Raw genomic sequence first — 14,460 nt, 5'->3', positions numbered from 1 at the left:
GAACGTTGGAAATAAAAAAAAAGGTTTGCATTTTGTACATTTTTCCTTTTTGTCCGATTATTTCTAACATGAAATAATAATAACATGAAGCGCGCTGGTTGGAGGGGCCCTCTGGGAATTTTTGCCTTGGGCCCCAAGTGACTCAAGAATCACCAATGGCAGGATTACAGTTCTAATGGAAATTAAATACTTGAAGAACCGTCACACTGAAAGACTTTTTATTTTTGGCTCAATCTTTCAGCTTTGAACAGCTTTAGTACACAAACACACACTGCACTGTATTGATATTTGCATTTGCTTTCAAATAAAACAGCCTGTGTGATGCACACACAATAAATATAAACTCTATTTTTACAATGCTGTAGTGTTCTGACTGTAACATTCTTACTCTGTTTTGAAAACGTTGACAATGAGTGATGGGAAGATTACAAGGGAACTCATGAGTCTAAAAATGTTCCCCATCAGCTGAACCCTCAGCAGGGGGATGTAGTCTGTACATTTAATATAATTTACCACCAAACCTCTGACCTCTGATCACAAGACTGCATCCTTTTTAGCTGCTCTTTGCTTGTAACCTTTAAAGAAGAAAAAAATAATGTGATGATAAAGTGACACCCAATTCCATAAACAGCGATTTAATTTCTATTGTCGCAGATGCCTGATAACCTTCGTACAGTAATTCAGTGTTTGGAACAAAGATGGGTAACTGAGCAGATATTTGATAAAGATAATAAAAGAAGCATCTTCATTAGCTACACTGATCCTCCACTTCACTTTATTCTTTGTTATCTGCAAATGTTTTCATCTCCTAATAATATGGGTACGAGTGATCTTCAAGCACCATTCTGCAGATGATTAACAATGTATCATGTTTTTTTCTTTTTACAGAAATGTTATGGATGCAGCACTGTGTGTGTGTGTGTGTGTGTGTGTGTGTGTGTGTGTGTGTGTGAGAGAGAGAGAGAGAGAGAGTGTTTTAATATTGAACATGAGAGATGGGAATGGTGTGTGTATTTGGAAACAGATCTCTGGGTTTATCGATACCCTTCATTTTGGGGATCATAAAAGGGAATTTTTGGATCTAGAAAAGCTAACTTTGGCTAATACACCACACTGCAAGCAGTGGGATCTGTTATTGTAAATCATACTATGTTAAAAACAACAATATAATGGAAATCTTCTCTTAGCTTCCACTGTTTTGACAAGTTATTATTGCTATTTTCAAAAGGTGACACTTCATTTTACAGGTCTACTAATTACACGATCAGTCGCTGATAATTTATTATTATAGTATCACTTATAGTAAGTTATATAAGAATTTGACATTTCTTTGAAATTATCCCTAAAGACCACATAATTACCTCAAAATGACCCTGATATTATTTAATAACAATATTCTGCTGATTCCCAACAGGCAGTTAATAAATAGCTGGTCATTTCTTTAATACATTTCCAGTAAACTTGGTTTCTGCTTAACTTCTGCTGATCACAACTTTAAACCGGTTTCTGTCCAACTTCCCCTTACTTCAGTTCATGACCCGCAGCAGTTGAACAGAAACAAGGTAATTACTGTCGGCTGCAAAGACTCCCTCCACATTTAGTGGGCTGCCGAGAGGAAGTTAGACAGAAACTAAAATGACATGAGCAGTAGAAGTTAAAGGAGCACTCTGTAGTTTTATGGACGAAATTTCAATGAGAAGAGAAAGATCTTTTTTGAATGATTCTTTTCTGCCTGAATAAACAAACTGACCTTAAGGACAACACAATGTATACTGTTTTACTTTGTTTATATGTGGCGGACCCTGCCACCTTTCTAGCTTCAGACAGTGTTCTGGGACCTTATTCTCCTCTGAGAACATATTTAATGACATTAATATTGTAATTATTGAACTTCAGAGTTTGAATTTCTTCTGTAAAGCTGCACAGTGCCCCTTTAAGCAGGAACCAGTTGGAATTGTCCTGGAAATGTATGAAAGAAATTACCAACTATTTATGAACTGCTTGTTGGAAACAGCAGAATCTTATTATTAAATGATATTGGGATTATTTTCAAGACATTTTGAGGTCATAATTCTGGTAATTTCAAGGAAATTTTAAATATTTCAAATGTAATTTCCACCGACTTACCATGAAATGTCTGTAGCTGTAAAATGAAGTGTTACACAAACAGCTTTCGATCACAGTGTGCAGCTTGTCACAGACGCTAATTAAATTGGCTCTTTCCTACAATGATTCAGTCTGAGAATCAAATATCTGGGTTCATCCACTAAACCCCGAAGAGTCGGATCTCCTGCAATCTGTTTTTTTAATGTCATTTCCCACCGAGCCTCCTCCAGTGACACCCCATTGTCTCTTTAAACTCTGTCCAAAAAGATTATTTGACTCGTCACAAATGCGAACTAAACTGCATCCTGCTCACATTAAATGTTTCCAGTAGAATATGTGGGACTGACGGCTGACTGATATTATTTGATAAAGGGCATCTTTACTATAGAGGAACATTGATCTTATAGCCAACGATAAAGCGGATTTATTCAGATTCCTGACATTTGTGCCATCCTACAAAATCAGACTGGGGCTCACCGTCGGTAGCACGGACAGTACCACACCTTTACATCCAATTAGCGCCTCTCTTTCCCAGATTGTAATGGTCTGCACTGCCATGGTATTCTAGTGCAAACGTCCACAAGGGTGTCGGGGCGAAGAAAGGATGATAATGTGCCTCAGTCCGACCTGACACCCAGTGTCCTCCGCCGGGGAAAGCTGCAGCCTCGGTGCCGGTGAGTCCCCTGGTCCGGTGTGTGCCCCCCTGTTGCTTTAAGCAGTGCGTCCTGCCGTCCGACAGGAGGCGTGTCTCCCCTACGGCCGGAGCGCAGCGCTACCAGATGCAAGTGCGGGGGAAGCGACTCGGCTCCTCCATAGAAACAAATCAACTTCTTTGTGCTGCTCTGGTGACTCTTCCCGACTCCAGCTCTACCTAGGGTAAGCCCATTCTTTCAAACTTTACATATATGTTCATGCTTTCACTGCGCTCCTGTCTTTTTTGTCGCTCGTCACATCTTTTCAGGAACAGGTTATATCTTTGGAAATAGATGAGACCGAAGTACGAGCCTCTTCACATTGTTTCCAACTGACAAAACGAGCAGAAATCACCGTTACGCACCTCACCGGTCAGGTTTGAAGTTCATCTGTGAGTTTATAGGGACACATCTGATTTTAAGCTGCGCCTTCAGAACGAAAAGAACAGTGGAATATCTCAGAACAGACTCAGATTTAAGGTTTGATAAGCCTCGGAGAGATGTGACCTCCCGTGTCTTTGCCCGACCTCTATTTGGAGACGCTTGTCACCTTTTCGGGTTCCTCCTCCTCCTTCTCCTGCTCCTCGGGCCGATGCCTTCACTGTTGAGGGGTTGAAAGACATTATGGGGCTCGTTAAATGCTTACCGTGATCCGCTTTATGAATGATCCGTAGAGAACGTCCCCAGTTCTCGGGGCTGGATGGCAACTCGGGGAGACAAGCCGCGCATTTAAATCCCAGTTGATGAGCACATTAGCTTTAAATCAACTTTATCATCACGCAGCGTTGGCCGCTGGAGGGGCCGCGCTCTGCCCATTTAAAAGCCCTTTTCAAATGTACAAAGGGGCATTTGTTGAGCTGTCGCTCCATCTGTAAAAAGAGTGGAATACAAACAGATCCAGAGGAGCGGGCAGCGGTGCCAACCCCGCAGCACCTTTGTGACCGTTACGCACGACTATGAGATAACTGCGGGTATTAGTTCAGGGCTGCTCATTCTTGTTACGACCTCCGCGAGAATTAAAACCACGCGCCGATTTATTCATCGCACGCGGAGACAAACAAATGTCAGGCGTGTTGTTCGTCGGACTCAGGAAACCTGCTCACAGCCTCCAAAACGACGGGAAATGAAAGAAACAAGCGGATTGTAAAAACGGGGAAAATAAACTTATAAGTTGAAGTCGTGCCAGGTGTGGACTGTCTCCAGTACAAATGATGTCCTCACTACTTAATTATAATTATGAGGTCAACTTTTTAAAATCACATTTGTGAACATAATTTACATTTGAGCTCATTTCAGCTTTATTAAATGTTGGACAGTCAGGCTGGTGGTTTGGGTGTTGGCCACAATAAATGAATGTTAATGTGGAAGCAGGCGGTACAGTGAAACAATATTTAACCTTCTGGCCATAAACTGTATCATCATATGGATTCGGTCCAAACAGAACGCCCGGCTGTTCATTAAGGAGCAGGAGAAGCTGGCAGAATCCAGAGGAACACCAGGCGGCACGGAGGCTCTGTCCGTGGTGCTGAACACACCGCACGGAGAGGCTGTTTAAAACAAAGTCGATCAGCTGTGGCCTCACGTTCCCCTCTCCACGGGCTGAATTACATCCTGTATATTACTGATATATTAGAGAAGTGATGATAAAACAGATTTTCTCAGTCCTTCATGTTGTCCAGCAAATACTGTTTATTTTCCTGTCACACATCGCTGTCAGCTCACACCAGAGGCCACTCTTTTTATCAGCGCCATGTTAAAATCACTTTGACCTCCATAATGCAATATTCTTGATCCTGTCCGAGTTACGAAGTTTATAGAAGGAATCAGACAATTACGCATCACATTAACCAGTTTAAAATCATCTCTTTTCAACATCTGCAACCGACCAACAGCATCTACCAAACACTACAGCACTAATGTGTGTAGATATCCTGTAAAACTGACCTAAATGGTTGTAAAATCCTTCTGGAATTTTCTGCTTTATTTGTAAATAACAGGTACGAGGCTACAGAGCACACTTAAATGGTTTCGCCTCTCACACCGTGCAGGCACACTCAGTAATCCAGTAGTGAGGTGAAGGAGCCGGTGTGACATTTCTTGTGATCACAAGTCAAAGACACACATGAAATTGAAATCTGACGCTGGGGCTCGGCTGTTATCTGACAGTCCCGGACTGAGGAAAAGTAGAAAATAAAAAAAGTAATAATTCCAAAGACAGAACATGAGTGCTGGAACACAACGGCTGCGAGCAGAGGCTATTCATCATGTTGAGTGTACAGTGACAGGTTTGCTTCACGGAGCTCTCACATGAGTCCAAGCCTGAGTGACTCCGATCAAACACAGGCGATCTTTCAGATTCATAGATTGGCTTTTTTTGAACGGCTGTGCACGGCGACGCTCCGCTGCCAGCCGCTGAACCGAACCGGGGGGAAATCTGAGGGAGAGCGGCGGCTGGCTGGCTGGCTGGCCGGGGACACGACATCAGGGGAAGAGAAGGGAGGAAGGAAGGAAGGGAGGAAGGGAGGAAGGAAAGAAGGGGGAGGAGTGGGGCAGGCATGACAATTTCGGCAGGCGATATAGATCAAGGGGCGAAGTGTGGTCAGCAGTAACCGAGAAACATGCCCGATCCAGCCCGTGCGCTCTCCCACTACTAGTGTTGGCTCGACGTCAGATGCTGTGCGGCAGTGCAGCAGGAGGAGCTCGGGCTCGCGAGGCTGCTGAGACCGCCGCTTCACTCACTCACACGCTCACTTGGTCACGCTGGATCTCCACAAACCTCCCCCAATCTCCCCCTCTCACCCCCCTCCAATCTCTGTCTCTCACCAGATGGATTTCTTCAAGCTCTGCCCTGCCTAACATGGATGCCCAGCCACCTCCACCACCACCTCCACCATCATCTTCCTCAGCTGAGTCGGAGGGCTGTTTCTTCTTGGCGCAGTGAGCTGGACACGCAGTGCTTCTTCTTTTTTTGCCAAATGGATGTGGGGAAACCGTTGCCCAGCCCGCTGGTGGTGATCATGCCGTGATATTGCAGCCGCCTTGCTTCACATTAAAGGGGTGACAGAGAAAAAAAAAATCTGGGGAATATACCGATTCAGGGAATAAAAATCCTGTGCACCACACAAGCACCATGAAGATTACCTCCCTGCTGATATTTAATGCGAGAGTCAGGTGCACCGTCAGGCTTCTACTGCTGCTATTACACTGTGTGGGATATTCTCATGGGATGCCACACGTCTTGAGATTTGGTGAGCTACTTTTTCTTTTTCCTCCCTAAAAGTTTGACTGGTGTGTTTCCATCCCCATGAAGCATGTTGCTCCCATCACGACCTGTTGGAGACTCGCTTTTCCTCCCTCTCCTCACTTGTGGGAAATGGGAAAAGTTGCTGTCCTGAGTGTTTTTTGCAGTATCATTTGCGAGGCTTTTCAGGAGCAATAGTATGAGGGTAGTGTATCCAAAGAGTTGGCACAGACCTGCACTACTACAGTGCACAGCTGCCAGAAGGAGAAATGAATATATGAATGAGTCCATAGGGAGGCAACAGTGGGAAGCCTCTAACTTGTTGCTATTTAGAAAGTTTCAAATTGAAAAGGTTGGATCACCGTCCCTCACACCACACCCCTGTGTGTGCACTGTCTGCTGTTGGTGCTATTTTTATGTCAGCCACTTTTGTGTGTGTGTTAAATCTGATGCTTTGCGATGTGATGCTGTGGTGTATGTGTGTGTGTTCTAGATTCTTATTCCTGATTTCATATTAAACAATATATTGATGCATGGTAGCGGTGTGTGTGTGCATGTGTGTGAGAAAAACAGAAGAGGGACACACAGTTAAATGTTCTTTTTTTTTTTTTTTTTACACAGTTTTTAGTGTTTTCTTTTGAAGACTAATGTGCATCTTGCTTCAGAATATGCCTCCTCCACATTTCACAAACATGATGAATATTTTATTTTGCTGTCAGCAACATTTCTGGTGACCTTTTGAACCATGATTTCCCCCTTAAATCCCCTCTCAAACAGCTTTAAAGAAGGCAAAATAAATATGTTTCACCACTATAAGGGAATACAGCGTATCTGTTCCAGCGCGTGGCAGCTACGTGACGCTCACACAGAAAATGTTCCACCTCAAATCTGCATGTTTTTATAGCTGCATCATTTCATCAAATAAAAATATTCTAGATGTATTTTATACACAACATGAGGCCCAGTTGTAAACTCAGTGTTTTTAATGATGGGGCCAGCGGTTGGCAGGAGGTTAAGGCCGCTGCTCTGTACCTCACAGTGTGGCTATAGCCAGAGAACACAACAGCAGGAAGAAGGAAAAACACTGCAGACACGACGTTATTAAAATAAAACATTTGGTTTGATCAGCCAGTTTTTAAGTCATTTAATTTATCAAGAAATAAAACTCAGTAACAGGGGCACACAAACACATCACATGATACAGAATAACACCCACAGATACAGAAATACACACACACATATAATTGTATGGAAAGACGCACGTTTTGTTGAATGATCCAACTGTTTTTTGTTTTGTATGTATTGAAGAGACAGCACTGATACTACAGAAAAGAAAATCCTCAGGAATTAAATCCACAGTGTGGATTCTTTAATTGATGAATACATGAATACAGTTAGATGAGGTGCGGATTGATTTTTGATCTGAATCAAAGTGTAGATGAAATCCTTTGACCCTCTGGTCTGCTGGGTGTCACTGCAGACGCCATCTCTTTACATTACAGTGACCGGCTCCCAGCTCAGTGTCATTCGGTCCATGTGTGGAGGGGAATACAGGGTGCTGAGGGAAACACCCTGAGCCTCATTAAGTCCCATTATATGGCTGTACTTCACTGTCAGACTGCTGAGGCAGGACAGTAACAACCTGAATCTGTCTGATGGACAACATGTCTCATGATTACTTTTATTCCCCCTCTCTTCTTTTTGCCAGTGGAACTTTGATCAGCCACATGTGTATCGACAAACCTATTCAGCAAGCATCTGTTGGCCTTGACTTGTGTGTGTTGTAAGGAACGGGACAGATTTCAGTTTGAATTGTGGAAACAATCACAGGAAGCAAAACAGATAATGGTGCTGGATGAGTTAAACCTCTGTGTAACTGTAGTTAGCTGTGCAGAGAGAACACTGATCAGAGTATAAATAAATAAATATTAAAGGGGCAGGTGGTGAAGGAGGAAATATTGAATGGTCAAAATTGATAAACTACATTTCTTAGTGTTGAACCAATACAACATCTGACCCTCCCATCTTAGTGATTGCCGCTGTCTCTAACACTTGTCACTCTCAGGCTCGTTGTTAAATGTGTGCTTCACTTTTCACTGTGCTTATGGTCTGGTCAGGTTTAGGCACAAAACACTTGGTGTGGTTTAGGAAAGATCTTGTTTTGGCTTAAAATACCTGCTTTTGTCATCACGAAAATGTCCAGAGGTCTCCTTAAAAACATTCCGTGGTATATTGCTTACAAATGTGGAAACAGTCTCAAACTGCGGTCACTGGCTCGGTCTTGTCGCCCGCTCCACCTCCTGATATGACAGTCAGGTCAGACACACGTAATGTTAATGTGATGTGACAGGTATTGTTAGTGTGGTACAAAGCCTATGAGTACCCACATTTTAACCCATCGACTGGGCTGAAATTACAGTGTAACTCCTTGTAACCATGGCATTCATGATTGTGAAAGGTCATGAATGTATATAAGTGCTTAGTATGATCAAGACTCACTATTTAAATGAATATTCCCTGATTTGGGTGAAGAGAAGAGAAGAGTGAGCTGTTGCTACTGACTGAGATAATGATATGAAGTAGTATTTCTTCTAATAGGCAACAGCCTCAAAATATATGTGTCACACCTTGACTTGTTCACGGTCAACACTGTGCTACTTGAATGCCACCAATTGAATTTTGAGTTGGAAAATGGGATTTCCTCTGCTTCTGGAGCAGCTTTGACTCAGAGAAATGACATGCAAAGGGCTTGCTATTAATGCAATAATCCCAACATTAAATTTCCGGATGTGTTTTGACCATTCATTTGTAATAGCTATTCTTCAAAGTGGGAGCTTACAAATGGTTCTGCACATTCAGACGTTAAAAGGAATAAGGCTGCTGAGTGATGGATAACTAAATTGGCTTTCCATTTTATAATTCAAGCACAAGAAAAACAGCTCAGAGCAAGTATGCCACAGCTGTTGTTTTTAATCAATCTAACCAGCTTCTGTGATAAAAAAAAAGCTCCTCACAGAATCCCTGAGTTACTTCCTAAAAGACCTTTGGAGTTGAGATTAATATTAAAGATTATTTTGTGCGGGGAAGATGGAATTTAAAAATGGGTAAGAGTTCAGCTGGCGTCACTGTTTAGCAGGTGTGTGTGTTGAAAACAGAGGCTCACATGCAGACAGCCACTGATGATAGATGCCACATAACTGAATTTTCCCGTGGCCAACTGAAGATAAAGCAAGATAGAGATCAGCTGTAAGCAGCAATAGACTGAACCACCGCAACATGTGTCCTGGCAGCTCTGTCACTGTGACTCCAGCTTGTTGGATCTGCTGAAATGTCGTGGAGTTTGTTTAGATGAATTGCAAACAGGTGAGGTCAGGAAATTGGATTACTTGTGTGGAGGAGAAGCTATATTCAGGGTCACCTCACAGGAATACAGCAGAATGTATTTCACACATGATATGGTGGTGGAAGGCGGACGGTTCACTCCTTTAGAAAAGCAGGCTTAACAAAAAAAGTTTAGGTCAGGAGAGTTGTCCAACTTGCGACAGTATGGAAAGTCATGGATTAAATACAATATTTTCCATCAGAGCAAAAGAGTCATGGACATCCACGAGGCTCGTCACAGCCAAAAGAAAGAATTTTAAGCAGTATTTATGTATTTATAAATGCATCAATTTATACTGGCACTTTATGTCTCTGTGATCGCTGCAGAGCGCAAATTGAATCCTGTGCGTTGGTGCTGGCTGCTGTGGTCGGCATTAGTATGAAGGTCACCGTCTAATGGGGCAGACGAGCTAAATGTTGCAGGTCGAGGCAAGAAAAACTCCCTCTTTAGAAAATAACTCACTCTCTTCGAAGGCTGCCTGTCAATAACTGAGGAGAAAAGTTCACATTATCCTCCAGGCTCTGGCCCCCGCTTCACTGATGACTTGTAAATAAGGAGAATTTGCAAAGAAATGCGAGCTGCTTGGAAACTATGTGCGGCTAAGCAGATCATCACCTAATGGAGAAATTTAGGTATGAAATAGGAGGTGATAATGAAAGCTTCCATCAAAAATCAACCTCATTTGTCTATTTTTACACATTGTCGGTGTAACTGTAGGTGTTTTCTGAAGAGACAACTTGGAGATGATGATTATAATAAACATAGATTTCTTTCACAACTTCCAAACTAAATGTGCATCAATCCACAGTTGAGGTTAGTTCTAACAGATGCACCATATCCTCCTGTTTGAGTAATGTTTGCTGAAAACTACAGATGACTCACTGTTTTAGGAAAGCACTGGTCTTTTTATGAGGAAGGAAAACGTGTATGAGTTAAACACAACATAACCTATTAGCACCATGGAATATTAACTCATCCATCTTTTCTCACTACATCGTGGCTTTTCTAACCCTCATGTGTGAATCAACTACAGCTTAGGAACTTCTTTTTAAATCATAATGCTCACAGACCTAGACAAATGCAGCTAAAATGTCTATTGTTCTAAAACGTTTAGTAACTTTTAAAGTGCTAATCCTATCCATATGCTCATAAAAAGCTTTTCAGTGGTATCACACATGTCCTGTTTTGGATGAAATCTCATGGAGTTTCTTCCACTGGGCCAACGGGCAGTGGTTGTAGCCAAGCTAATTTTGTTGTTCATGTTCAGTGGATAAAACTGCATATTTCTCTGAAAAACGTCACTTATGCTTCAGTGTCCTCTGTTATGATTTGATTACCTTTCTATTCACTTTCTGGGTTTTTTTGGTCTACATGTTCAGTAAAAGGAATAAAGGACTACACCTGCCACTGAAAAATGCAGAGGATAATAGTTAAGGAAAAAAACACCAAAATTTTACTGGCATTTTTAAAAATGATGGTAAATTTGTCCAGTCTTGGACAAAGGAACCTGAAGGTTCTCCTGAATCAAACGATGTATGGCACTTGATACTGACTGCTAGGATAGGGTAGGAAATACAGGACAGCCAGGTGCCCTGAAATTGTTCCATGTCTTCAGTGTTAATCTGTAAAAACAAACAAAAAGTATAATTATCAATTAACTTTGGTTCTTATCAGTATTGGCTTAGAAAAAAAAAATGATTTGCACAAATGGCTGCTGCTGCTATTTTGGTGAGCACAGTCTCTCTGTGAGTCAAGTCTGTAATAGGCGAACAAACTAAGAATTATAGATTGTTGAACTGATTGTCTGTATTTGACCAGTTCTTGGTTGATTTAGAGGCAAATTAGCCTAAAAGCCCAAAACAGGAAGAGGGCGCTATTCTGCCAATGCAAATAAAGCTAAAGCTGTCAGAGAGTCTGGCAGTGACAGATGGTAGGAGAGAAGGTCTGATGGAAAAATCACTTCCAACGTGTTTATCCACTTTAGTACAGACAAAGAGGCTAAGGGGGGGAGGGGTCTGAGAAATAGCAAATTGTGCATACACAGCTAAGCTAACCTGTAGGGACCTTTAGGCAAGTCTTTAATGTCAGAGTCTTTATGCAAACCATGTATGAGCAGAAACTGTAATTGAAAAAGAGGCAGACTGCCCAGATGTCTGACAGTGATCCTGAGGGTGGAGTTGGATGAACAGGGAAGAATAGCCTTTTTTTCAGTCTGAGTAGTCTATTCACCACGGACCCAACTGTACATTTGTCAAAGGCCTGACTTCTGACCTTCTGCTCAGAGCCAAAACAAAATGCAGCGCAAGACCGAACTGTCCTGCTTTTCAGAGGGACAGAAGAGAGTGTGTGGCTGCGTAACGTGTCTCTTTTTTTCCACACTGTGGGGCTGTGTGAGTGGATTATCTCCTGGACTGAATGTTTGATGCACCTGCATGTGTATGCGGTGCAGCTCTGATGCTGCTGTTGGCTGATGGGTTTATGGCTGTGACAGTCTGCCAGGGGTGCAGGTTTGGTTTTACAATTGGTTAACTAATTTTCTTGGACTTTCAAAATGCACCACTGTGCTTGTGTACCTACAATTTCCACACTGTGCCACTATGACATGAGAGCTCACCTGCAGCTCCACCTACTTATATATCAGCCAGACCTATACAGTATATTATAACAAAAAGAATATTGGCAGAAATATCAACTGTCAAAGTCACTATTGGCTGTCCTAAAAGTCGCTAGAAGTCGCTAAATGACGCCATCACCCAATTTGCATAACTGGCCATGTGCATTTAATTGTAATGGACTCTGTAGGAGAGAGGAATAACGTCGGGAGAGATAAGAAGTGAGTAAAAAACACCCTTTACATGTTTAGAACTACAAATGAACTTATTTTAGTGCAGTGATTTATTTTAGACAAAGAAAACTTTACATTTACATCCAGCCCTGACTGTAACCCAGGGTGGGATCAGCCAGCTGCGGCTTTGCGCATGCGCGACTCACAGTCTGGATGCGAGGGGTGAACTTCTCCTGCTCTGACTGCAGCTGGGAGGGACTGTTGCTCGGGGACTGTGAGTGCTTTGGGACAGGGGACGGTCCCACGGCAGCACCCGCTGCAGGTTGAATGATACGTGCTTTCACGTCAGAGTCTCCACAAGTCTCCAATAACACCAGAAAAAGTCGCTAGATTTGTCGCTAGTCGCTTTTCTGAAAACTCGCTAAATGTAGCGACAAAGTCGCTAAGTTGGCAACACTGGAAATATCATTACAAGTATATACAAGTAAATATATTTAGAAATATCTTTACACAATGCTGGCACATTTTTAAGCTCTCAGATATTTGTATATCAGTACTGGCCTCAGACATCCACATCACCCTCCACATGATATTCAAATGACAGTGGTAGCTATGTCCAATAAGGACATCTTTTAATTCTGTGATCTTTAAATTAAAAACCAACTGCTTTAAACTTGTTTTTATTAACATTTTTTCGTAGTTATTCATATTAATTTATCTCACAGATGCTACCACCTGTGCCACAGCTAATGTACCGTCTGTAATAGAGCATGCAGCAGGTTGCCAGATCATCAGGTCTGCTATTACCCTGCTTTTTATCTCTCCATTAAATAGCCCACTTTAAACAAAACACACAAACCTGGCAACTCTGCCACTACCTTATTATTAACCCAAACGCCAGGACAAAATGTTGACAATTAACAATTCTGCAAACCACTGATAAGTTCACATTTGTGTATGTTATAGGCCTCATTCCATTATGACATTTCTACAGTACCTGTCATATCACGTTCATATTACATGTTTATTTCCTGACTGTAATATCGTGAGGTGGAGTTGACACGACTGGACATATTGAAGTCACTCACGTGACCCTAACGACTCTCAAACTCGCAGTTCACATGAGATCTTAACGACTCTGTAAGGACACTCCCACACAGAGTTTAAAAGCCTGCAACTCTCCTCCAGTTAGTTAGAACTGAAGAAGCCTCTTGGATGAGAGGTGAAACTTCTTCATGAAACTGAATTTTTAGTATTACCGTGACCTGGGTGACTGGGAATCTTCACCAGCATGTTAACTGCTGACCTTGACTGTAGGTCCTTGATTAGGAACAATCCTGGCACTACCGAAGGAATTTAAGTTTTATAAGCAGAGAGGTTCTAATTGTTCAACATATTTAACTGTCAGAAACTGCTACAGGTGACATCAATCATCCAATCAACCATGTGTATGAAAGTGTGACAAGATGAGGATTGAAACCCCTGACGATGGGGTCATGAGCTGTGTGCTTTACCTATTCTGCCAAAGAGACTGAGAAGAAACATGTGTGTAATAAAGATAAAGATTTTTCTCATCTGAAAAAAAATAAAATCTTCCCAAAAACTACATAGAGCACCTGGGGAATTGAAATCATGACCATGATCTTATGAGATATGTGCTCTGTCCACTCTGCCACTGAGCAGGAAGTGTTTATAAAGTCAGCTGAGAATGTAAAATAGGGCTGCTCTACCACTAAGTGTAGGACTGCACAGCTCCGCCAAACAAGTTTATGTTCAGTTCTTGCAAAATCTATCGTAATAGTGGTAGTATTGAAGGCTGTAGTGGTTGTAGTAACAGTAGCTGTAACTTAGCAGTAGTTGTAGCAGCAGCAATAGTTAGCAGTTATAGTTGCAGTAGTAGCAGTGGTAGTAATAGTATAAGTCTAGTATAAAGGTTGTAGCAGTAACTGGAGGTGAGATTCGAAATGCCAACCTTGTGATGATGTGCCTCCCATTCATTCTCTATGGCAAAATGTTATTGAAAGAAGTTTAATATTTTAAAAAGCACAGTAGGTAAAAAAAGTTTAATACCAGCACACCAGTCCTCAAAGAGCTGAATGTCTTGAGATTTGAATAGTTTCTGGAGCTGAAAGCAAGCTAGAGTTGAAAGGTGCCAAAAACGTACAGATTCTGAATAATAATACTAAAGATGTGAATAACTAGATGAGAATGTGACAATAATCATTTCCATGTTTAGCATGTGGACTGCTACACT

At 41.9% G+C, this 14,460-nt stretch overlaps 1 protein-coding gene across 4 annotated transcripts in view; it reads left to right on the top strand.

The window, feature by feature from the left end:
- Positions 1-2,892: 2,892 nt before the first annotated feature.
- Positions 2,893-14,460, top strand: part of grik2 (glutamate receptor, ionotropic, kainate 2) — a 303,295-nt gene continuing 291,727 nt past the window's right edge. For 2 of the 4 annotated variants that reach the window (XM_084357024.1, XM_084357026.1), the window contains exons 1-2: positions 2,895-2,982; positions 5,625-6,046. In XM_084357024.1, the coding sequence (XP_084213150.1) occupies positions 5,929-6,046 (118 nt within the window). In that variant the 5' untranslated portion in view covers positions 2,895-2,982; positions 5,625-5,928. Of the gene's footprint in view, positions 2,983-5,624; positions 6,047-14,460 lie in introns of all 4 variants that reach the window. The other 2 variants (XM_084357027.1, XM_084357025.1) reach the window with 2 other exon arrangements.

The sequence above is a fragment of the Pagrus pagrus genome (genome assembly GCF_965226575.1).
Source record: "Pagrus pagrus genome assembly, chromosome: 7".
In the NCBI taxonomy this organism is placed as follows: Eukaryota; Metazoa; Chordata; class Actinopteri; order Spariformes; family Sparidae; genus Pagrus; species Pagrus pagrus.
This window is presented reverse-complemented; position numbering and strand designations above follow the sequence as displayed.